The sequence below is a fragment of the Cyprinodon tularosa genome, unplaced genomic scaffold (assembly GCF_016077235.1).
Source record: "Cyprinodon tularosa strain WSP-4 unplaced genomic scaffold, ASM1607723v1 ctg197, whole genome shotgun sequence".
Lineage (NCBI taxonomy): Eukaryota > Metazoa > Chordata > Actinopteri > Cyprinodontiformes > Cyprinodontidae > Cyprinodon > Cyprinodon tularosa.
In genome coordinates, this window is record NW_024038720.1 from 2,268,453 (window position 1) to 2,291,125 (window position 22,673).

Sequence of the window (22,673 nt, forward strand, 5' to 3'; positions counted from 1 at the left end):
TCCCTTTCACCATCACCATAGTCCTTTGTTTAGGTTGCTACTGTCTTTTCTCTTTCCTTGGTCTGCCAGAACGTAAATATTATTTCCAGTCCTTTTGTAGTTTTGATCATAAACTAATTGATGTGCTCCATGCTACAAACAGTTTTTTCTAGGCAGAGTTTATTGAAAGAAAAAGAAAGGAAGACACTGCCCAATAAGAATTGTAAATGTGGTTGAAATATGAAAGGTGAACTAAAGGCCTAACAAGACTGACTCCTAAAAGGTTTAAAGTATAATAAGGATTTGCCAGTCTTTTTTATATGACCAATTTCAAAAAGATTGTTTAAAGCTCCTGCTGGTAGTTCCTACTGATAGTCTTAAAATTTAACTCCAAATTATGTCAACTTTTATGCCAGTATTCGTCATAGTGTAATGCCATCCTCACGCACACCTTTTCAAATAAAGTGTTTCCATGGCTATAAAATTTGCTGCATGTGGGCTGGATTTCTGCAGATAGAGGTTAATTAAATTTTCTCCTGCCTACCTTTGGCTCCTGCTTTAAAAAGTTTACAAAAATGTTGCACATGCTTGCATCAAATGGGAACTCTTGTGCTTAAAACGAGTCTCCAAAAATTGCCAACCAACTTCACTTACCATATCTCCTCCCACTTTCTGTACTTTTCCTCCCTTGAGTCCACACAAAGGAGGCACACTCTGCTGATGATGTGCAGCATGTATCTCAGTCAAATAAAAGTAAACTGTAATCATAGGCAGATAATAGTGGAAATATGGCCCTCAGCCTGTCTTTCTGACACATATAAGAAGTTATGACTATATTTTTTCTTGCATCCTGTATGCAGAAGCATTTGGTTTGTCTTTTCAACCTTTCTTTGTAACTTGCATGATTAAAAAACAATATCCAGCTTATAACTACAAGTTAGGCAGACACCCACACTCATTTGCAGTGAAAGGCAAATGACCCTGGTGATGAGTCATCGCATTCAGGAATTTTTTTTTTTTTTTTTACATATTCAACAGGCTTGAGTCTTTTAAGGCTGATTGAAAATCTGCTTTTCTCCTGAGCAAAGCAAATCTATATGAATGTAAAATATGTATGATTTTCACAGAATAAAAAGCATTATTTCTAGGTTCAAAAGAAAAAAATATATATATTTTCTTTATACCTTGTTAACAGCATTTTTTTTTTTTATAGAAAGCTTAGATGGAACCATGAAATGAGGTTTTCTGTGATTTGAGTCATCAAGAGACTCTGATCTTTTTTCGGGGCTCCTCCAAAAAATATCCCCACACATACTCCATGAAAAATACCAAAGTCAATTTAAAAGAAAAATCTCTTATTTTGCCTACAAATAAAGGAGAAATAAAGAAACCAAGACAGTTTGCTTCTGTATAAAGGTAATAACATCATTTGCATTGTTGCATTAAAGGTGCAGGTGATGCACGTTAAGATACATGGAAGACACATTTTTTAACATAGAAACTTGTCCATTTTCTCTAAATACAGTTTGTACAAGGCTCTTTGCAAAAAAGGAGAGGGAAAAAAAATGCAAAAACCACTAACTCATTTTGGACATCAGGGCCTGAGGGCTTCAAGTGTTATCTAGCTGCATCAAGTTTACTTTGTTTGAGCAAAGAATGAATGGTGGTGCATTTGCGTGCATGTGCGTGTGTGTGTGTTTGGGGGGGGTGTAACGGGAGTCTTTAGCAGGGAGTAAAAGCAGGAGAAAGGATTTTTATCCAGTGATATTATATATCTGTGCTGCTCAGGGCAGACAAAAGCACACTGCAAACCACCAGAGAGTAAGCATGTCATCTGAATAGTATCTCTTTTTTGCAGTGCTGTACATCCAAAGGCTTTGTGTGGCCGAATTTAGTCAGTTGGCGATACAAAGGAGGCAGTTTGTTCACCCCTGACAAGTGTGCTTTTATTTGTGGCGGCCCTTTGATGTATAGAGAAACTTTGGCTGGGATATCCCTTGCAGACAAATACACAAGAAATCCCACTCCTTTGTATTATCTTTAACAATTCCCTCACCATTCACTCCAAAGCTTTTATTCCTTTTAAGACCTGTATTTTAAACTTCAGTCTACTGTCTGTCTGTCACCTGTAATATGGTATCTTGTCTTTGACTTTGGGGGGGGGGGGTTGAGGTGTAGTATTTAGGTAGAGATCCTTGGACAGTGAGTAGAATTTTAATCAAAACAGTAATTTGTATCTTGTTTAAAGCCACACATTAGTTGAAAATAATATGCCAAAGGCTAAAAGCAAGACTGAATCTAAAAAGCCAGGAAATGAGGGAAGGGACTAAAAATTTCCAACCAAATTGTTTAATATAAAATTGTGAGAACTACAGTCATTTTTACTATTTTTCAAGGCTGCACTTTTAAAAGATGAATTTGTCCAGTGAGCTGTTTCCAAATGAAATTTCTTTTTGTTTTACACTTGTGTAAACAAAACGACAAATCAAATCTGTCTATACTCTAAAGTCTAAAATAATAATAAGACCACCTTAGCTGCTGAACAGAATAAAGCTAGTTTAAATTTGCCAAAACCTAAGTTCTGCGGAATATCTCAAAGAAGCTGGTGAAAATATTTGTTTCTGAAGCTAAAATCTGCTGAAAATAATTGAATAACTGTGATCTTCAGGCCTTCAGGCTACAATGAATACAAGTTGGATATTAGTCAATGTTTCTGAGAACTCTAATAAAAATACATTGTATTTTATTTAGTTCCTAGATATAAAAAAAACGATAATAAGAAGTTTAAATCCATCCTAATAAACAAGGAAAAGAAGAAAAAAGAAGCATCACCTTTTTTCTTCTTACTAAGTGACATTAAATTTCAAAACTGTTCATTTTTTAATGATAGACACGAAGAAAAAAAATTCATGTAACAAAATATACATGATGACAACCCCAGAGTTTTTCTATTTCATTAATGCTTTGCAAATTTTGGGTGCTTACCTGGCCTGCATACATGCCAGATTATTAACAAATATTACATGAGACAAACAGCAACAGGAACTCAAAAGGATTTCTTATTCAAGAAATAGTAGGTTTACAGTTTTCATGAATAAAACAACTCAGTTTCTTTGTTTAAAAGTGTTTTAATTTATATAATTTATTTTTAAATTATCAGTACATTCTGTCTGAATATTCCACTTACACAATGTGTCTGCATTTATTTCATTAATAGCAGTTTTATTAAAAATTCACTTTTTTTTCTATGACTTATCATAAAAATAAAAAATAATCTTCCCAAATTCATCTCCAGTAGAAACTGTAACAGCATTATAGTCAATGAATACAGAAAGCAATGCATTTCTATGGCTGAAGAATCCCTTTATGCAGAACATTTTCAAGGTCAAGCCAAACACATGTGAGACTTTACCCTTTCAACAACTCTTCTTTAAAAGCCCCTCCTTTAAATATAAATTCTCTTCTTTACGTTAAAATCAGTCACCTTCTTTTAGGGGCTGATTATTTGCTGTGAAAAAACTTAAACGTAGTTATGTAAAAAAAATCTTTGAATATGTTTGTTTTTTTTTTTTTTTTTTGTTTTTTTTTTTTTTTTTTTTTGCTGTGAATCTATATTGTAGCTAACTGCAGCACTTTTTAACTTAAATGTAATAAACTACCTAAGAGACAAGATGGAAAGCCAGCATTCTGCCCCACACTGTGGCTTCCTTTCTGGGTTGTCTGGACATCATCAGCTCTGTTAGGTAAAACTTTGAGCAGGGTTTTTTTGCAGCTCAGGGACTTGAACTACCAGTCTCCAAGTTGGGAGCCTCCACCTCCTGTGCAGATATGTTCTATATCAGAGGGCCAGTAATAGAGCTAAAACTCTCGACCCTCTGTTCCTTGATGCCCATAAGTGCTTAAGCAGATAAAGATTATATTCATCACTCAAACATTTTAGTGTGGTTGTCGGGAAAAGGCTTTACATTTTTTTCTTCAAAAACATTTTTTTTTAAAGTGCTTTTTGCTTTAAAATTTAGCAGGATGCTGGTCTTGGCTGACATTATCCTTTCAGTTTACCTATGCTGATAAATAAAAAATCTATATCTATTTGTTTGAGTTTATATATATATATATATATATATATATATATATATATATATATATATATATATATATATATATATATATATATATATATATATATATATATATATATATATATATATATATATATATAATGTAAAAGGGAGAGAAAGCTAAGAGCTTCTATGTCCAGTCCACAGCTTGTGCTCGGTCAGCAGTGCTTCTCAAAGAATCCCGACTGTACTTTGTTGGGGAATACTTGTCCTGCAGTCCACGGTTTGCAGCTGTAGAACTACGAAGAAAACTTCCACACATCTGTAAGCTATAAGAAATAATCACAACTTTCTCTTTTATGGTCACTTTTAACTTTTTAGTGAAATTCCAGTATGAGTGGCTTTTTGGGTAGAGGGGTCATGCAGAAAGGAATGAATTCCAAAGAAAAAAAAAACAACGGCAGAAACTCAAACCCAACTATTTGTGTTGTTTTTCTTTTCCATCCAGAGTTCGGAGGACAAACCGGGAGGGAGGGACCAAGATGAAATGTGAACATCCATGGCAACGTGTGTTACATGCATGTGCTGCATTGAAGGTCAGTGCCTCATGCCTCTTCCGTGCAGTGCTTGGCTGAGAGTAAAGGGGCTACCATTTGCAGGCTGCCGTGCATGCAAAATTTCAGGTCACCACCACTGGGAGCCAATAATGCCTTTGGCTAAGCAACAAGATGCAAATATATCTATTCAAATCCATACCACTCCATGCACACCCAGGCTTACAAAAACCACCCAAGCACAATCTCGTCTTGTAACAATGAGCTGCGGAACATAAAAAACAATGCATTAATATTAGTCATGAATATGTCAAAATCCTGGGGCAATATTTAATCTCGCACAAATTTGTATTTTTTTTCCTCTCTGTTGACATTAGTTTTTGATCAGAGGAGTTTATACAAAGATTTCTAATTATTCAAACTTTTGTGCTTACCGTTCTTGTTTCTGCAGTAGTTTGGCAGCCTCTCAAGCCCCAATGGCAGGCCCCAAGATTACCTGTCTCACACAGGCAGCCATAAAGATACTCACAGACAGGTAGCATCCGCCACTTCAGGCTGCTGTGCAGACGGGAGGTTAGTCAGAGCTAGGAGATCAATGCCCTCATATGTCACACCCAGAGCTACAGATTTCTTCCTCCGGGGCTGTAAAGACAAAGTTTATATAGTCACCTGGTATTTAACGTGTGCAAGATGGCGAGAAGAGGACAGATGACTGTGTGCACAGTCCCAGAAAAAAAAGAAGAAAATAAAAACAGACTGAAACCATCATTGTCACAGCAGCCCCCTTTGGTGTAATTTCAGCCTGCTGAGCTGCTGGGGCAACCCAAATATCATTCATCCTGACACTGTCCGTGACACTATACATAGAACAGCAAAATTAGCACAAATGCAGCGCTCACCATCAGTGTGAAGTATGGTGGCAGCGGGGCGATTACTTACGGGCTGCATTACTTTCTGAGGACCTAAACTCTGAGTCACCAGCCGAGCCTGATAATTAATTCCTCACTCCACAGAAATATTATGAAGCTGCTCCACAGAATGACAGATGTACAGCACCACGCACAATGTCAACAAGGTGACTGCTCTAAGCTACTTTGACAGGGACCATCCGGAAATTAAGACTTCATCATTTTTTCCCTCTTTTTTTTTTTTTTCAATATTAGTTCTTGGTGTGAATAAATCACTAGTTTCTTTGGGTCTGCAAATGGTTTTCGCTGGATTCCAGCTTGTGTGAACATGAGGAAAAAGAGAGAGTGGTGGATTTGCTTCTGTGTGAGTTGGACTGTTTGTTGTTTTCCGTCTGCTCATTGTTTGCCCAAGCACTTTACTTCCTGTAGATACAAGAGGTAAAGTGTATGTGTCTGTGTGCGTGTGGGGGGGGATACACTGACAGTAAGAGATAACCTGATTCTATTTATAACAGCAAGTACTAGTAAGTGATGACGTAAGGGCACATGTTATCAATATTTATGGAGCAAAGATTAAGACAAAGTAATGATACGTGTGGCCCCGACTGCATCCATTCATGCTTAATAGTTATCATTACGTCAAGGAGGAGGAGAAGTTTTAGTTCATTTTATTGATGATTCCAGAGACCCTACAGGGACCAAATGTGATTAGCAGGTGTAAATGGGGAGAGAGTATGATAGCTGCTGTGTTAGAATGACTTAAAATATGTATTTTTTCTGTGATAGGAAGAATGAATTTTCCAGGCTTTTAGGTGCAATTTTTTTTTTCATTGCTAAAAACTGGTGGAGCCACTATGTAAAAGACTGCTGTTCTACTTATTCAGAGCTGTGTAATTAAAATTGCAATGTATTTTGTATATAAGATTTATGCTGTATGTGACAGGCCAGCAAAGTAGTACATAATTATAAAAGAAAGTGAAATGTTATATTTTTTTTAAACATTACAAATTAAATATTTTATCCCCCAACACCCCAGACGTTAGCATTTTCATCATACCTACAGCTATAAACCAGCAGCAGTTTATACATTGAATTTAGTTCTGGACTTTGATTGGACCATTCTGGTACATGAAGATAATTTGACAAAACAAAATAAGGAGGGTTATTTTTTATTGGTTGCATTCATCTTCCCCCTAACTCACAAGATTCCCATTCCCTGTTGGAAAAAAAAAGCAATCCCGCAGCATGATGTTGCCACCATCATATTTCACAAAGCAGATGGTGTTGTCAGGTTGACATGCTGAGTTAGCCTGTACATCAGCCTGTTCAATTTTGGTTTCATCTGAAGAGAGCACCATCTCCCACATATTTGCTGTGTCTCCTTCGCGGCTTGTGATAAACTATAAGATGAAATCCACATGCGAGGAACACAAATCTAATTGGTCAAATTCATTTTTATTAACAGATTCCTTTGTTCCATGAGATGGCTTGAAACTTCCCAGAAATGTGGTATCTGACTTTCCTGCTGTGTTCCTTGTTCTTCATTTTGCTTTACTTATGTTCACTAACAAAAAGCTGAAGGCCTTCCAAGAACAGCAGAGTTTTTTTTTTTAAACTTCTGATAACTGATTAATGCTTTTGCTCTGTGTACCAATTAGGTGATCTTTGAATAAAAATTGTTTAACTGGTTTATTATTTAGGGTTAACTGAGTCCAATTATTCAGATTTTTTAAAATAACTACACATTCCTCCCACCTTACGAGGTAGTGCAACAGTGTGTTGGTCCATATCGCAAACTTTGTTGTTGTGACAAATAGTGAAAACGTTTCAGAGGCACAAAAACTTTGTGAGCAGATTCATTCATCTTGTCCTGCTTCCTCTGGCAAAATTTTGTCCACCAAAACGTTTGAAAAGTACTGAAACTGAGTAAAAAAAAAAAAGGGTGAAGTATCTAAGTATCCCATTGGAGGCCAGTGCCATGTAAGTCAAATGCAGCCCAGGGGATGGAGTGATTGATCTGTGAACTTGTGCTCGGCCATAAGATCATCATTATGGTGAAGAGTGCGGGGGAGGGCATGGATAGTGCAGAAGAGACGAGCATGAGTCAGTAACAAAGTCTGCTAAAAAAATAAATAAAAAATAAATAAATAAAAAAGCTGTGGGAGCAGAGGAAGTGCTAACAACATCACAAGTAGGAGCAAGTCAAGTTACCACGTCAGAAAAAAGGCCCTATAGTAGGATGATGGTAGGTGCCTGAGATGATGGTGATGGGAAACATACATCCTTAAATCCCATCATATGAGGTGATGAAAGCGGACCACGCTCGATGTGTTACTTCTCTTTTTATTTTATGTCTCTGTGTTTTAATGAGTAGTCCCCCCACCTACCCCCCTGGGTGAGAACCTACAAGGACTGGCTTCAAGTATAATAAGCAGAATGTCACTCTTGGATCCAGCAACTATTGTAGATCAGAGAAAATTCTTCATATTCTATAACAGGAGACAGACACGAATCAGTGATATAAAGCTGATTTTATCAGATTATGCCATCTTGTGTCTTAGATTTAGAAATGTATATCTTTTTGACCAGATTCACCTGTATTTTCTTAAACACCTGTCCCTGCCACTAGAACCAGTGCAAAACAAAGTTAAGTCTGATGTCAAATAATAAAGTTAAGACAGGTTTTGATCCGTTTAGGTCCTTGCCATCTGGCTTACAGAGTGGCACAATCCAGAGAGATCTCTGGTTACCTGGAGCTGTTTGACGATCCGAGGGGAAAACGTCAAAAAATTGACCAATTTAGTGCCTTTGTCGCCTGGCAGACGCAACACCCACATGCAGGTTCCCACAACGCACCACTCAGTGCTGCGTGATTTTCATAAACTATGACCAAAGAGTAATTTATATCACAGGGATGACACTTTTCAAACACACGCACAAAGTCTAAAAAGTTTGGGATGCTGACAAAGAGTCAGGCAAATATCACCTATTACTCATGTTACTTAGTACATTTGGGGCTTCTCTTGCAAAGCGCATCGCTTCGTCACTGCATAACAATCAGATGGCTGAGTGTTGGCAGTGCATCTGATGGAATTTTACTGAAAACAGATTTCGCCTTTGAACTTCCACCTAATCCTGATCAAAAAGTGTCACACCTGATATTTTAACACCGTTGCCACCTCTCCCCGGGGTTATTTTTTTTTTTCTTCTGAGGGGGAACTTTTGGATTTGTCTCATATCTGTCCTAAGGAAGGAAAAAAATACGCAACACTTACCGCAGAGAACGTCAGCGTAAGTATTTTTTAAACAAAAAGAGAGAGAGAAAAGGGAAAAGAAAAGCGGGTTTTGTTTTAGAGCAGCAACAAGTTCCTGGAGAACTTAACACGCAGACATAGGGGCGCTATAAATGTTTGGTAAAGCTTACCCCGCTGCGCATTGTCCGTGTTGAAAAAGATCTAAATATCCAGCGCGTATGCGTAATGGGCCCCTGGCCCTCAGCCAAATAGGGAGTTTACAGTCTGTTAACACAATAAGTCAGAAGTTTTATGTCCGTCACTGCTCCTCTGTGCGGATTTAAAGCTTTAAATACACTCGTCGACTAGAGAAAAAAAAACATCAAAAAAACTAGTATCCCCCATAAAACTTGTGCTGCCGTCGCTCATTTCAATCAGACCTCTAATGGCGTTGTCCGGGCGAGGGTGTTACGTATATCTGTACAAGCTTTTCTGACAAGCCGGGCGTCTTGTTGTTGTTTGTCTAAACTGTGGAGCCACCAAGGTGTTGACTGAGAGAGTTTAAGCACGCCGATATTGCAAAGGGTTATTAGAATCATAAGTCAGTGCAGTGGTGGGCGATCTACTGAGCACAGCAGAAGTTCTCATATGATGACTTCAAACAAGACACACTACCTACCAGCATCTGTTGGAGTGAGTGGATATTAAGACACTTCTATCTCCAGGACAGCGTAGGGGAAAAAATGGTGAGTAGCAACTGAAACACAACAGCAGCAGATGATGGTGATCAGGACATGATTACAAGTAAATAGTCGCGCTTGGTGTTTAGTCTATAGCGCATTGCTGGAAGGGTTGGACTCGAGGGCTACTTGACAAACTCAGCATCGAGAACCCATGTCTGCTGAGGCTGGTGTTGACAGAGCTTGTGTGAAAGAGGCTGTGTGGCATTTCTCTGCTCAGGATATGCCGGTTCAGTGAGAAAGGGGTAAGGAAATATTAGATTGGATCTGCGCGCATTGTGGTGGATGTGATCCGGTGCTGTTTTTTTTGTTTGTTTTTTTTTTGTTTTTTTTTTTTTGGCACTGATGGGGCTTTATGTTTAATGCATGCATCTATGTTCTTTTTGAGAGCGCCGAGATAAATAAGCAACATGTGCCACTTACCTGTGACAGTTGTCATATACCAGGAGGTGAGGGGAACGATACGGGATCGGTGTCAGTAATTTGGCGCTGAGAGTGGTGCTTTTGCATTGAACTGAACCGGCGTTTGTCATGATAGGTGCTCTAATCTGGAAGGAAATGTCCGACCAATATGTGATCAAATATTAACAGGACTTGTTTGGCAAGGGGTGGGAAAATACACGTGACAAGGGGAAGCAGCATAGTTTTTTTTCTCCTCTTTTTTTTTTTTTTTTAAAGAGAGAAAAGCAGTTTTAAGTGGGCACTCAAACCAAAAAGTATGTATCTTTCCTTGGCCCCTCATAGTTACCTTGGCTGTGCTATGCTTTCAGCACGTTGGACAGAGGCACCAGAGTCGTGCATGGACTAAAACGCCGATTGGACGCCAACTCTTTCTCTCTTTTCCCAACCCCCCCTTTGCCAAACCTGGGATTGTTTTTTCAACTTTTGGTAAGCTCATTCTCAAGGATCCTTTGGTCTTTAAATGGGAAAATAAACGGGATTATAAAGAGAGGTTAAAACATAAAAAAATAAATAAAAATAAAAGCAAGGGAGAAAAGAAAGAAGCGCTTGCTATTTTTTTTTCTTTTAGAAAAAGGAGATCTTAATTGTATTTTTGTCGCGCATTGTCAAAGTTGAAATGTAGGGGCGCCTGGTGTTTTACACAGTACATTGTCGGTACCTATAAGCCCCCCCACACTGCGTTAAACTTTGAGACATGCAAGTCTTGGTCACGGAGATCTAACCACGCACATAGTGGTTGTCAGCCCCTTGCAAAGGTAAGAGCACAATAAATTGTTTTCTTGGTAGTCTTATTTTTCATTATTCTTCTGTTCTTTACGCGCTTCATCTTAAATTAAACTCCGGCTTAAAAAAATACAAAAAAAAAAAAAAACTACAGTATGCAGCCTTTCGCCTCGCCTTGACTTGGAGGTGTTAGTATTTATGGACATGTAGTGAGGAAAACAACTCCGAAAATAAGACACGATCCAGGTGACTAAATAAATAGATCATCTCTTTTCATTTTTATTTATTTATAGATTTTTTTTTTTAATGGATCGGTGCGGGCAGGGTGCAGATAGAGCAAGATAAAGAAAAAAAAGAGGTGGTGGTGTGTATGTGTTTAAACGGGGGTTGGATTTCGTGCAGAAAGGGAGGTTTTCGAAGCGTTTCTGGAGTTCCCGAACACTGCCTGCTGCAACATTATTTGCGTAATCGTTGCGTTGTGCTTAATCATGCTCCCAATATGGGACTTAAGACGCTGCAGTGATCCTTTCAGCACGAAGTGGAGTCAAGATGCAGGTGCATATCGTTCTAGCATCTATGTTGTGCTTATTATTCTGCTGCATTCATGTTTTTGCCTTCATACCAAACCCTTCGGATTTTGTTATCAACCAAAAATAGCCCTACTCTTTACCCCCCCCCCCCCTTCCTTTCCCTCCATAGCCCCCCTCCTCCCGTCATCGCCATCAAATCACTTGTGTTTTTACTACGACCGCTCCACGGTTTCATTCATAAGGTGCTTTTCACTTCACCTGCTACCCTACCCCCCTCTCTTTTGTCCGTGCACCGCTCCTGTCAAACGTCAGTTGCGCCAGAGAGTAATATTTGAGAAAGAAAAATAGAAATAAGAGAAGCTGGAAAGAAGAGAGGATGTGGAGGAAAGAAAAAAAAGGATAAGGGGTTGAGTAATAAAGGATTCAATTCTTCTCATTCGCCTTTCAAGAGATTTATTTTAGAGGTTTCGTTTTTTATTATATATTTACAAATTGACATGTTATTATTATTATTATTATTATAGCTTTTTTTCCAGTGTGAAAATTACAATAGCGATGGGCGTGGTTAGAGAGGATCTGCTGACAGATGTTGTGGCTGAATGTGATGCCGAGAGATAAGAGGGCTTGATCTGGTGTTGTTCAGGAAGCGGATGTTTTCTTTCCCGTCTATTTCCTCAAAAAGTAACACGAGACTATTCAAAATTCAGATGCACATTAAAAGAAAAAAAAACGTTTCTGGATTGTTATTTCTCTCTCTCTCTATCAGACGACTTGCAGCCTTTAAAAAAATGGTCTTGCACAGAAGCTGTGGATATTGCCTATTTCCCCCCCTCCCTCCCTCTCCCCCACTACCACTCTTCACATCCCTCCCTCTGTCTCTCTCCCTCTCTTTCTCAGTCACATTTTTTTTCATTTAGTCAAAAGATTTAAGATTTAAGCAAGTGCATGGAAAAAAACAATAAGAGGAGGCGAAAGCTCCCCCCCTCCACACACATCATCTTCTCCTATAACGCCCAACGTTAGTCCCGTTATAATCAAGGCTCATCCTTCCAGGATGCATCTTCATGTAAATATGAGCGCATCCAGTAAATTTCTAATTGCATTCAAATTATGGGATTTCTCCGACGGCGTTTTCCGTATTTTTTATTTTCTTTTGGGTTTTTTTTCTTTTTTTTTTTTTTTTTTTTTTTTTTTTACCCAGCAATGCAATTAAGGCGCGCAGATCGGTTTCTGCACACTGACGCCCATTAGACACTGAAACCAAAAATAGATCATATTACTTATGTGGCTGTCCGACACTAATAAAGGCGCTCTTTTAATCAAGATGCGTCGGAAGCTTCAGATTACAATAAAAAAAGGGGGGATCCTAAAACTGTGGCACTTTAAATAAATGTTTGGCCTTTTGTTTTATTTGTGTTATTATTGCATCGGATTTCTCGGATTAGTTTTTTAAAATCTAATATTTCCTCAGCATATTTCCCGGCCATGTAGCAGTATTTTTATTTCATTTTTTTTCCTCCCCTGTTTCAACTAAGACGTGGGATTATGGTGTGGGCGTGGGCGTATTGGGTGGAGGAGGAGGGATGAGCGGAGGCGGGTAAGGAGGGGTCTGTGGGGTGGCACGACACACTTTGTATGTATGAAGGTTTTTTTATAGCACTTTTCTGCAATGTACGTCAGCGGATCAGTCCATAAATGGGGCTACATGCGCTTGTTTAGGGGCGTGCGCCAGCGTGCGCGCGCGCCTGTGTGCGTGCGTCTCCGCGTGTGTTATCTTTACAGAGAATCTCCCTCCCTCTCTCTCTCTCTCTCTCTGTGCACTCTCAACTCTGCAGAGTTGGGGTGGGCGTCAATAACAAACCTGATGGTAGGTTTTACTGCAAAAAATAAAAAAATAAATTCTGAAATAATTCTTTAGACGATGTAGATATGAAATCAAATTGAATCGCTCTAAATAAAAACGCGACATTAAATCTTAAAATCTTTCCTTAAGCTAAAATATTCATACTTGATTTATTGTTTAACAAAAAACAATAAATGCAAATGTGGGCCTTTATTTTATTCCGTTGAGATCATTTTGGGGGAATAATTTGTGCTTTAAAATGATCCGCACATTAATAAAGTAAAAAAAAAACAAACAAAAAACTGGAACGTGACATCCTACGTTGTCGCAACGTTTTCATTCATGAAATGCCAGCCCCTTTAATCCGGCCTGATGTCTCATACAAATAATAAATAGGATATTGATTATTTTGGGGCGGAAATCCAGGCTCATGGCTTAGCGGACGTCACGATATATTTAGAGCTCAAATTAATCATCCTGATCGTTATGGAATTGTAGGCAGCGCCGCCGCGCCGCCGCCGCCGCGCCGCGGTCCTTGCCGCTTCTGCTTTAGTCATGGCACCATCATCTTCATCATCATCATCACCTCCGTCCAATTAACAGACTTGTTCAAACAAGTTCTGGCAGGGAGGCGAAGCCCTGCACCTTGTTTTGCATCTTCAATTATCGTCATTCAGTGGCGTGATTGTGGGATTCACAGAGACAAAAAAAAAAAACACGATTAGTTATTAATACACTGTGAATATAGTTAAGATATCTCGGGTCGGAACACTGCAGGACAACAAGTATTCACCATACTGTGTGTGTGAGAGAGAGATGGAAAGAGGAGGCTGATGCCATGTGTGTCTCAGCAGGTGATCATGCAGCAACTTCTGCAAAACATTCAAGTATCGAGGTTTATTCGGCTTTTATGTCAAAACCATGAAAACAAACTAAAAATCTAACATAAAAAGCAAGATGCATTTAGTTTTTAGGCTTAGTTTTTAACAGGTCTGAGTAACAACCTAATCTAATATATGCTTATAACAGATATTTCAGCACTAGAATGGCAGAGCTGGTGAGTTTCCATTCATGGAATACACACACACCATAATACACCCCATGCATTATGGTGTGTGTGTGTTTAGCCTATGTGTTTCTGATTTGGTGGTGGTGGTGGTGAGTTGTATAGGTGAGGCTTAGAAATCTAGTCTGCTGTGTCTGCCTCATGATTACATTAAAGGTTATTGTCATCACAGGAGGGATGACATTAGCTCCTGACTCCAGCATCCATTTAAAGGACCCAGCTGACTGGGTTTGTAAGGCTCCCTCAAAGTCTTCTCAACTCCTTTGACGTCACCAGGCCTCTTACTAAATGCTTCCCCGTTTGGCTTCTCCTTCAACAGGAATGCAATTCCACTTTGATCAAAAACACCCCTGCTCGCCCAAGTGAAAATGACATTTCACAAAATGTCATTACGGCTATCCCCTCCCCCAATGCACAAGAAGGCATAATTCTACTTGTTAAGCACTGTTGGCAAGAGGAGCCAAGAAAGGTTGTACAGACGTGCCTAGATGTCAGCTCCTTTGGTAGGCATTTGTTTCAAATCTAGTTTCATCTTTGGGTTTGAAGCTCTGATTCCATGAACGCCTATGACTCTGGAGGTCCTATACCTTATTCCAAGGTAAAGATGCTTCTCTCCATATCATAGGTTCCTTCAAAAAGGAGGATAATGGTCCAATTTCCATTCATAAATATCAACCTCAACCTCCTATTGATCAACAATCTCTAGTTTTGCTGTGATTGCAAAAATGAAAGTGAGACTTGTTGTTTTTGGCCATCTGATGCAAAGTTATTTATCTATGAAATACTTTTGGAGCTCTCCTGTCTTTTCTCTTTCTCTCTTTTTTTTGTTGTAAAATCTTTGGAGTCATGTCGCTCAGTGATTGCTGATGCAACTCTTTGTCATCCAGAGTTTGCCCTCACCTCCTGTGTGCCTTCAGGGAGGGCTATATCTATCCTGGCATGTCCCCGGGTGTGTTGGAGGTAGGAGTGACTCATTAGGCAGGTGTGAGGATCCACTCCCATACTACCAAATGCCAAACAAGAGCTCCATGCAGAGAGGAATCATGATGGCTATACAACAAACCCATAGTAATAAATCTTTCCAATGGACAGCGGCCAAGCCAGAGGGATAACGAGCTGCTATCCCTCCATTAGGCTGCAGCTCATCTAATATTTGGGGCAAAATCTCCAACTGTTCATCCCCCAATTGAAAGACTGGGCCTCCATTGACATCTGACATCTTTATATGAACTCAGTCAATGAATGGGGGTACAGTTTGTTTAAGATGTTGGGAAGTATCAGTAGCAGCTGTTTTATTTTGATAATAATCTGGTCAGAGTGCTAAAGAGCATCTGCAAAATATCCCTTAGGATACATCTCTCCAAAACCGAAATTGTAGAAATGGTAGAACGGCTCAGACTGCTGAGATTTATAAGAAAATGAAGAACATACGTTGGTTTAGATGTCCAAAACTAATACAAAATACTTAAGTTGTTTATTTAATACCATTACTTAGTGCAGATGGCATCAACAAATGCTTATTTTAGCCATAAATCTAATTGTACTTAAATAGGGCATCTTTAAGTAGCACACAATGTATAACGACTTCAGGGGAGAGCCACTATTACGCGCAGAACCTCCAGAAAACTATGCCTCCTCTGTAGGCTGAGTTTTAAAAAAAAGAAAGAAAAAAAAAGGGAAAAATACGGAAGAGGAGAGGCTTCGCTGTTGCTTTGTAATCTACCCAGACATTATGGCGTGGATGCAGCCTGCACGGTTTGCGGACAAACAAAAACGCGTAATGCGCGCTGAAAGCACATTAACAGCTTCGCCTGTGGGCTGTTTAGACAGCAGCTCTGCGGCGACCAGTCAGCCAGCAGCAGGTCACATGTTGCAGCGTCATTGTGTAGTAAAGTTACAGTAGTTTCAAAGAGGCTCCTCATTTCAGCTTCAGAGGTCTCCTCCTGCTGCCGCCGCTGTTTCTGCTGCGACAACTTCACTTTCAGACGATCGCCACAGACGAGACGCGCAGCCATGGGAGTGCATTACCTCAACAGCGCAGTTTCCACCATCAATAATTTAATCTATTTGCTCCAAAGCTGAAGAGAAATCCAAACGCCTTTTTTTTCTTATTATTATTTTTTTTGGCTTCTTTCGGGAAAGTTACAGAAAGGAAAATAACGTTTTAGTAAATTACTGAGGGAGTTGTCCAAAACATCCCAGATGACATCACTATCCTGTTGAATGGTCTGTTTTACGACTGGGCAGTAAAAGGTAAGCTGTGGGTTTTCTTTGCCAAAATTAGTTTGAAATACTTTTAATGTGTTTGAGATATAAAGGGGTAGAGAGTATGTTTAGATGGGATGGGGAGGGTGGGGGGGCTCTGAAAGTAGCTCGATCAAGTCTGGTTATCCTGTGAACAGACAGCCAAGCGGCCCGAGAGGGGATATGCGTAACCTTATCCTGCCGTTCATTAATAAAAAACGCACTTATTATGTTGATTGGGTTTCCAACAGAGAGCGCAGGCTCAGGAGATGTAATCTCATGCCAAAAAAAAAAAGAAATGCTGTTTTATTCCAATAATAAAGTCGACCATTTAACTAAACTGTTTTGTGCGTAAAAGTCTCCAAGTTTTTACGTTTTACTGCGTTTTGACTCTCTTTAAAAAGCTCTAGAAAGTCTGTATTGGTCTGTTTCCGCTCATTCCTCCGCTATGACCTGATCTAAATTATTTCCCACAGTTTTATTCAGCTTGTTTTCTGTGGCGGAAAAAAAAAGAAGGAGAGAAAAAAAAAACTTTGATGGACTCATTAAGACTTTATAGGACACCGGAGACCTAAAACGCTCAGTTGCGGCCAACTTAAACTGTTGGCTTCAGCGTGGTGTTCTGGTACTAAGTAACTTCACGAGATGAAAAACAAAGAAATCATTTAAAGTGTTGGAAAACAACAGACCACATTAGTGACAGCTTCATGGGAAAAAGAAATTGAAGCTGGAGACTGCAGCAGCTGCAAAAAAAGAAAAGAGATTGAAAAAATATCTATCTATCTATCTATCTATCTATCTATCTATCTATCTATCTATCTATCTATCTATCTATCTATCTATCTGTAGACGTGAGGCTCAAAGCTGAGGCTTTTATTTCATGGTCTCACACGCCATCTAGTGTTACAAAAGGTGAAATTGCAGCTGTCTTGATTCTGAGCTGAATGCTTTTGGTCCTGGTGCAGTGGTTGGGTTTCACTGTTCAGGGGTTAAAATGAATTATAGATTTTATTTTTAATCATAAGGCCTTCACAGGAAGCTATGTGCATTAACACATAAACTGGATCGATTGCTTGTGTGAGAGTCAGCTTTAAAAAAACAAAACAAAAGGGGGATAAAAAGAATGGGATGGAGAGGGCGACTAATATTGGCATAAATCACTCCGTGTGGATTTGGATTCCTATCTGTTTCTGTGGTGGGATGCAGATATGATCTATGCTTATGCCCATCTATTACCAAACTTGCTCTTCAGCTTGCACCGGATGGAAAACAGATCTCTGGAAAAAGCGAGCTTCTACATGTGTCAGCCATTACTGCAGACAACTCAATTAAGTCTGAATGCCTTTTTAAGTGCAGAATTGTGGCACACAAGGGGGATTATTGGGGTGATATTATTTGCAGTTTTCCTCAGGAAAACTTGGAGGATTTGGCGCTGTTGTGGTTGTGCATGTTGAGCATGACAAAACATGCTTCTGGATAGTTTTTTTGGACGCTATGGTACTGGATAAATTTTAAAAAGACAGATGCTCACAAGGGAGCTGCAGTGGGAGGACAAGAGCAGAGGTTGCGCACATTTCTATTCAAACACGCAGGGCACACTTCACCCTTTCATCTCCTCTGCTGGTGTTTATATTTCTTTGTAATGGCTTTTAAGGTATCATGCATGCAGTAAGCAGAGATGAAGCCATAAAGAGGGTTGACATGAGGGAACGCTACTGAATGTGCAATAATACTGGCCTTTACTAGTCCTTTCATGCTTTGGAGAAACTTTTCAGCGACTGTCAAAGAGGTATTTATCACTTTAATCCCCACCTGGCACGGAGAACGAACGTGAGGGTAAGTTACACATCCCCGCCATACAGCCGTGCTCTTTCTCTAAGCAGATGAACAGGTGGTCATCTGGAGATGTCAAAGCCAAACACTCACCTGCCCCCATTGTTCAGGGTGTGGTGTTATAGATAAAGGCATGTTTGAGCAGCAATTATTGTAGGCCTTCACTCTAGGTTATTAGCTTGGTACTCTTATGTACTTTTAGATGGCCAAAGCCTTTAGATAAAGCTTGAATTCTCTCTGTGAATACATAGATTTCCATTTTAAATTGGTGTTTAAATCAATCTGGGTTGGAGGTTTGCACTTTACGCAGGTAGCTGCTGACTAAAGGCCTAGTTTTAATTCCTATCTAGCTGTATTACTCACCCTTATTGTGTTAACACCGAATTATTGTATTTGTCACATTTAGCATCTTTATGCAGATACAAGGCACAAATTCATCGTCGGTCCCACAGCAATTAAATGATTCATTGCCTTTATTGTGCTTTAACAGGATGTTGATTGGGAGCATAAGCCATATTGATTGTCCTGATGGAAACAGGAAATCACAGAGATAGAAATAAAATCATCTGTGGTTCCCGGTGTGAGGATACCCAGGGGAAAGGCAGGCAATTGCGCACCGTTGAGTGGCATTACCCCCAGCAACCTCCTCCCTTCCATTCTCTCCCCTATGGAGACCTGGAAGAGACGTCATCCGTGGTTGTTATGCTGCGAAATGACGCTGGCACTTTCTCCACCACCCTACCCTACCATACCCCACCCGCCCCTGCTACTGCAACATTACCCCTGTGGTCTCTTACGGAAGATGCAGCACTCCTCGTCTGCACCATTTCCAGCATGAAGTTTGACGCCTGACAGTAATCAGCTCTTGCTTTCTGCCATCATTTCCCCTCATGTGGAAGTGGAACCACTTGAGCACGATGCTGATAATAATATCAGCCTAAATGCATCCTATACACATAAAGCTGGCCTCGATCCCGTAAACCTACATGGTCCTCTGTGCTGGGAAATCTTCACTGGAAATCCTCGACATTTGAACCAGAATATCACTTTAAATGATGAGTTGGACTTATTAGCAATCCTCAGTGATAATTTAATCATGGACTCTTCGTCCATGGCCTTTAGCCTCATTGTTGTTTTAGTCGCTAAGAGGAAAAATACCCCCATCCTTACACTCTCTCAAACATATACACACAAACACACACACAAAGAGAAGCCAGCCCCTCCCCATGCCCTCCCTCTAACACACACACTCATACACTCTGGTAGACCACGTCACTGAGCTTGGGGAATGAGTGGCTCATTAAGAAGAAGGATGTGATATTCTGAATAGAGACTGTGAGACTCCCAGCACATCTATTTTTAGCAGCGATATCTCTATGGCACTCACCGTGGTGTCTGTTAATTGCAGGCACAGCCCCAGACACCAATTAAGAAAGAAACAAATGCTTTAAGGTGGGGATGTTTTTTTTTTCTTGCTCTTCTTCTTACCAGAGAGGTCCTTTTGTCTATCTTTAGTAAAATCAGGGACTTTTTGTTCACTTGCCTCGTTTTGGCTGGCAAGTCTGGGACATGTGGAGAGCTGTCAAAGAATCAGTGTGCCTAAATCTTTCTGGTTGCTTTAATGTCTCTGGTGCTTGGATGTTCTACATCGTATTGATTATCTGTGAGCCTTAGAGCTTCTTAAAGGTAAGGGACGTGATTGTGCGCTGGTGGTTCACTAATCGAGGATGTATGTTCAGCGTTTCCTCTCCTCATCTGGCTCCACCTGCTGGCATGCAGCTCACCTTGTGATTCCAGGGAGAGGTTGTTCTGCAGTTTTTAGATGATTTCCTGATGCTTTAGTATGCGGTTGGGGTTTTTCAGAGGGCTGATTACGATTCTGGTGGACCTGTCTAAAGGTTGTAGAACACAGTCCCTTGAGAGCTGGCGATCCCTAGTGTATGGGAGTTTATATTTGATGGATCCCGTCTCTTTAAAATAGAAGAGCCCAGGTCCCTCTTTCATGGCCACAGGGTTTGGTGTCAGACTGGTCCTGCCGTGCAGACCAGTTTGTAGCACAAATAGTTTAGAAGTGCAGTGGCGATGTTTGCCAAAGCTGACATAAACACAATGTTTGCAGTTCAGCTTATTCTATTAGTAGATGCTGGACAAGCAAGAGCCTTCTGAGGCGTTTATGCTGGTACAATTCTTGTTTTTTGGACCTTTAAACAATCAAAGTGTTCTAAAAAAAAAAAACTAGACATGGTGTGAGCTTTTAAAGCGAGACCGTTACTGATGCAGAGATGGGTGAATGATAGCTGGAGCCATTATAAAACCACACATGCCTGCACACTCCTTGCCATACTCTGCAACACAAGCCTTCATGAATAATAGCAACCCTGTTAGGATGTTTCAAGTATCTATTTGTGCACTCTTATCTTTAGTAATAAGCAGTCTCTCTCTCTCTCTTGCTGTCGTCTCTCTGATGCTCAGCACAGCTTTGGTGCTTCTGCTGCCAACAAATTGAAATCTAAGCCAGACCTCACATAGATTTACAGTTTGCAAACTGTTTGAAAGCACTGATGACACGGTGCCATTGTCAGTTTGATAAAACATGTTGTGGTTATTCAAAAGCTGTCTGTTTTTGGCATGCAAACAAAGAGATGTTGGTCTTAAAAAAGGCTAAAGTGATGCATTACTGATTAAGAAGGGGGTAACTTGAAATACTCTTTGATTGACTGTTTTGTTCTCTTTCCTCTTTCTGTTTTCCCTCCAGTTCCACCAGGTTAGAAGAGTGATGACCATCCTGTTCCTTACTATGGTTATTTCATACTTCAGTTGCTTGAGAGCTGCGCCCCTGAGAGACGCCCCGGGCATGCGGGGCCATCGGACGGAAGGCTACCTGGGCGCTGCTGCAACGGCCCCCCGAGGTCACGGGACTCCACAGAGTGGCGGGCTAGGCCAGCGGGAGGAGCTCCCGTCGCTCACAGACACGTTTGAGCAGGTGATAGAGGAGCTGCTGGAGGTGGAGGGCGAGGCGGCGCAGCTGGGACAGGGGGGCGACAAGAGCCAGGGAGGCGGGGGTCCGTCACCCTTGGCCGCCGCCGAGGCCAAGGATGTCGACCTCTACAACTCGCGGGTGATGATCAGCAACCAAGTGCCTTTGGAGCCGCCGTTGCTCTTTCTCCTGGAGGAATACAAAAACTATCTGGATGCTGCAAACATGTCCATGAGGGTGCGGCGCCACTCTGATCCCTCTCGGCGTGGAGAGCTTAGTGTGTGTGACAGTATTAGCCAGTGGGTGACAGCTGTGGATAAAAAGACGGCGATAGACATGTCTGGGCAGACAGTAACCGTCATGGAGAAGGTCCCTGTCCCCAATGGCCAACTGAAGCAATACTTTTATGAGACCAAATGCAACCCCATGGGGTACACAAAGGACGGCTGCAGAGGAATAGACAAGCGGCATTATAACTCCCAATGCAGGACAACCCAGTCCTACGTGCGAGCGCTGACCATGGATAGCAAAAAGAAGATTGGCTGGCGGTTTATAAGGATAGACACTTCATGTGTATGCACATTGACCATTAAAAGAGGGAGATAGTGCATAAAATGTATAGATTTTATTGAAGAGTTTAAAAAAGAGAATAAAGAGAAAATATCTATTTGTATATACATAACAGGGTAAATTATTCCGTCAAATGAAAATTTTATGGACTGCATGTAAAAAAAGATGAAGTTTATACAGTAAAGTGATACTACAGTCTATTTATTGAACATATTCATGACCTTGTAAACAATTAAAAAAAATCTGATCAGTCATTTGCGCCCAGTTTAAATTACTATATCACATTAATCGAGACATTGTGATCTGTTTACGTTGCCAATAATTAGAAAAATGAAGGAAAAAAAAACAAACAAAAAAATAAAACAAACTGCAGGCAAAGAATGAGAGGACAGTTCCATCTACAAAAGCTTGCATGCTGCTTTCAATTGTGAATTAATAAATTCTCCACTTTCAGAGAAGAAAAAAACATAAAAAAAAAGGATATGATGCTGACATAAAAAAGTCATTCAGTTCACATACTCAGCAGAAAAAGACTTCCTCTCAAGTTAAATTATCTGTTTACTGTTCGAAACTTCTTAAGGTAATGTTGGAATTACATACTATGTCAAGGTGCTGTTGTCAAAGCTTTGCTGTTTATTTTTTTATCCCCACGAGAGGAAAAGATATATTTAAAAAGAGATATATATATATATATATATATATATATATATAAAGAGAAATCTATTCATTGACATGTTTCTGGGTTAATATTATTCATTTTGTATGTTGTGAAGTTGTTTGCAATATTAAACTGAAATATTTGAAGAAATAAAAATGACTATAGGCAACTGAAAAAACACAATCAATGTCGCTACAGTTTCAACAGTGCATCTTTAGGCAGGTTAACTTTACTAACAAACAAGGAGCTGAGGAGGGGACACATGACGAAAGACAGCATTTTTTTTTTCTTTTAC

The 22,673-nt window shown here is 40.0% G+C and overlaps 1 protein-coding gene across 9 annotated transcripts in view; it reads left to right on the forward strand.

The window, feature by feature from the left end:
• bdnf (brain-derived neurotrophic factor) overlaps positions 1-22,198 on the forward strand; it is a 45,805-nt gene extending 23,607 nt beyond the window's left edge. The window contains exons 2-3 of one of the 9 annotated variants that reach the window (XM_038283942.1): positions 4,546-4,633; positions 20,929-22,198. In XM_038283942.1, coding sequence (XP_038139870.1) covers positions 4,580-4,633; positions 20,929-21,756 — 882 coding nt within the window. In that variant the 5' untranslated portion in view covers positions 4,546-4,579 and the 3' untranslated portion in view covers positions 21,757-22,198. Of the gene's footprint in view, positions 1-4,545; positions 4,634-8,767; positions 8,791-9,199; positions 9,479-9,573; positions 9,718-10,154; positions 10,361-10,466; positions 10,690-15,809; positions 16,350-19,282; positions 19,626-19,714; positions 19,860-20,928 lie in introns of those variants that run through there. The other 8 variants (XM_038283951.1, XM_038283943.1, XM_038283949.1 and 5 more) reach the window with 8 other exon arrangements.
• The last annotated feature ends 475 nt before the right edge of the window (positions 22,199-22,673 follow it).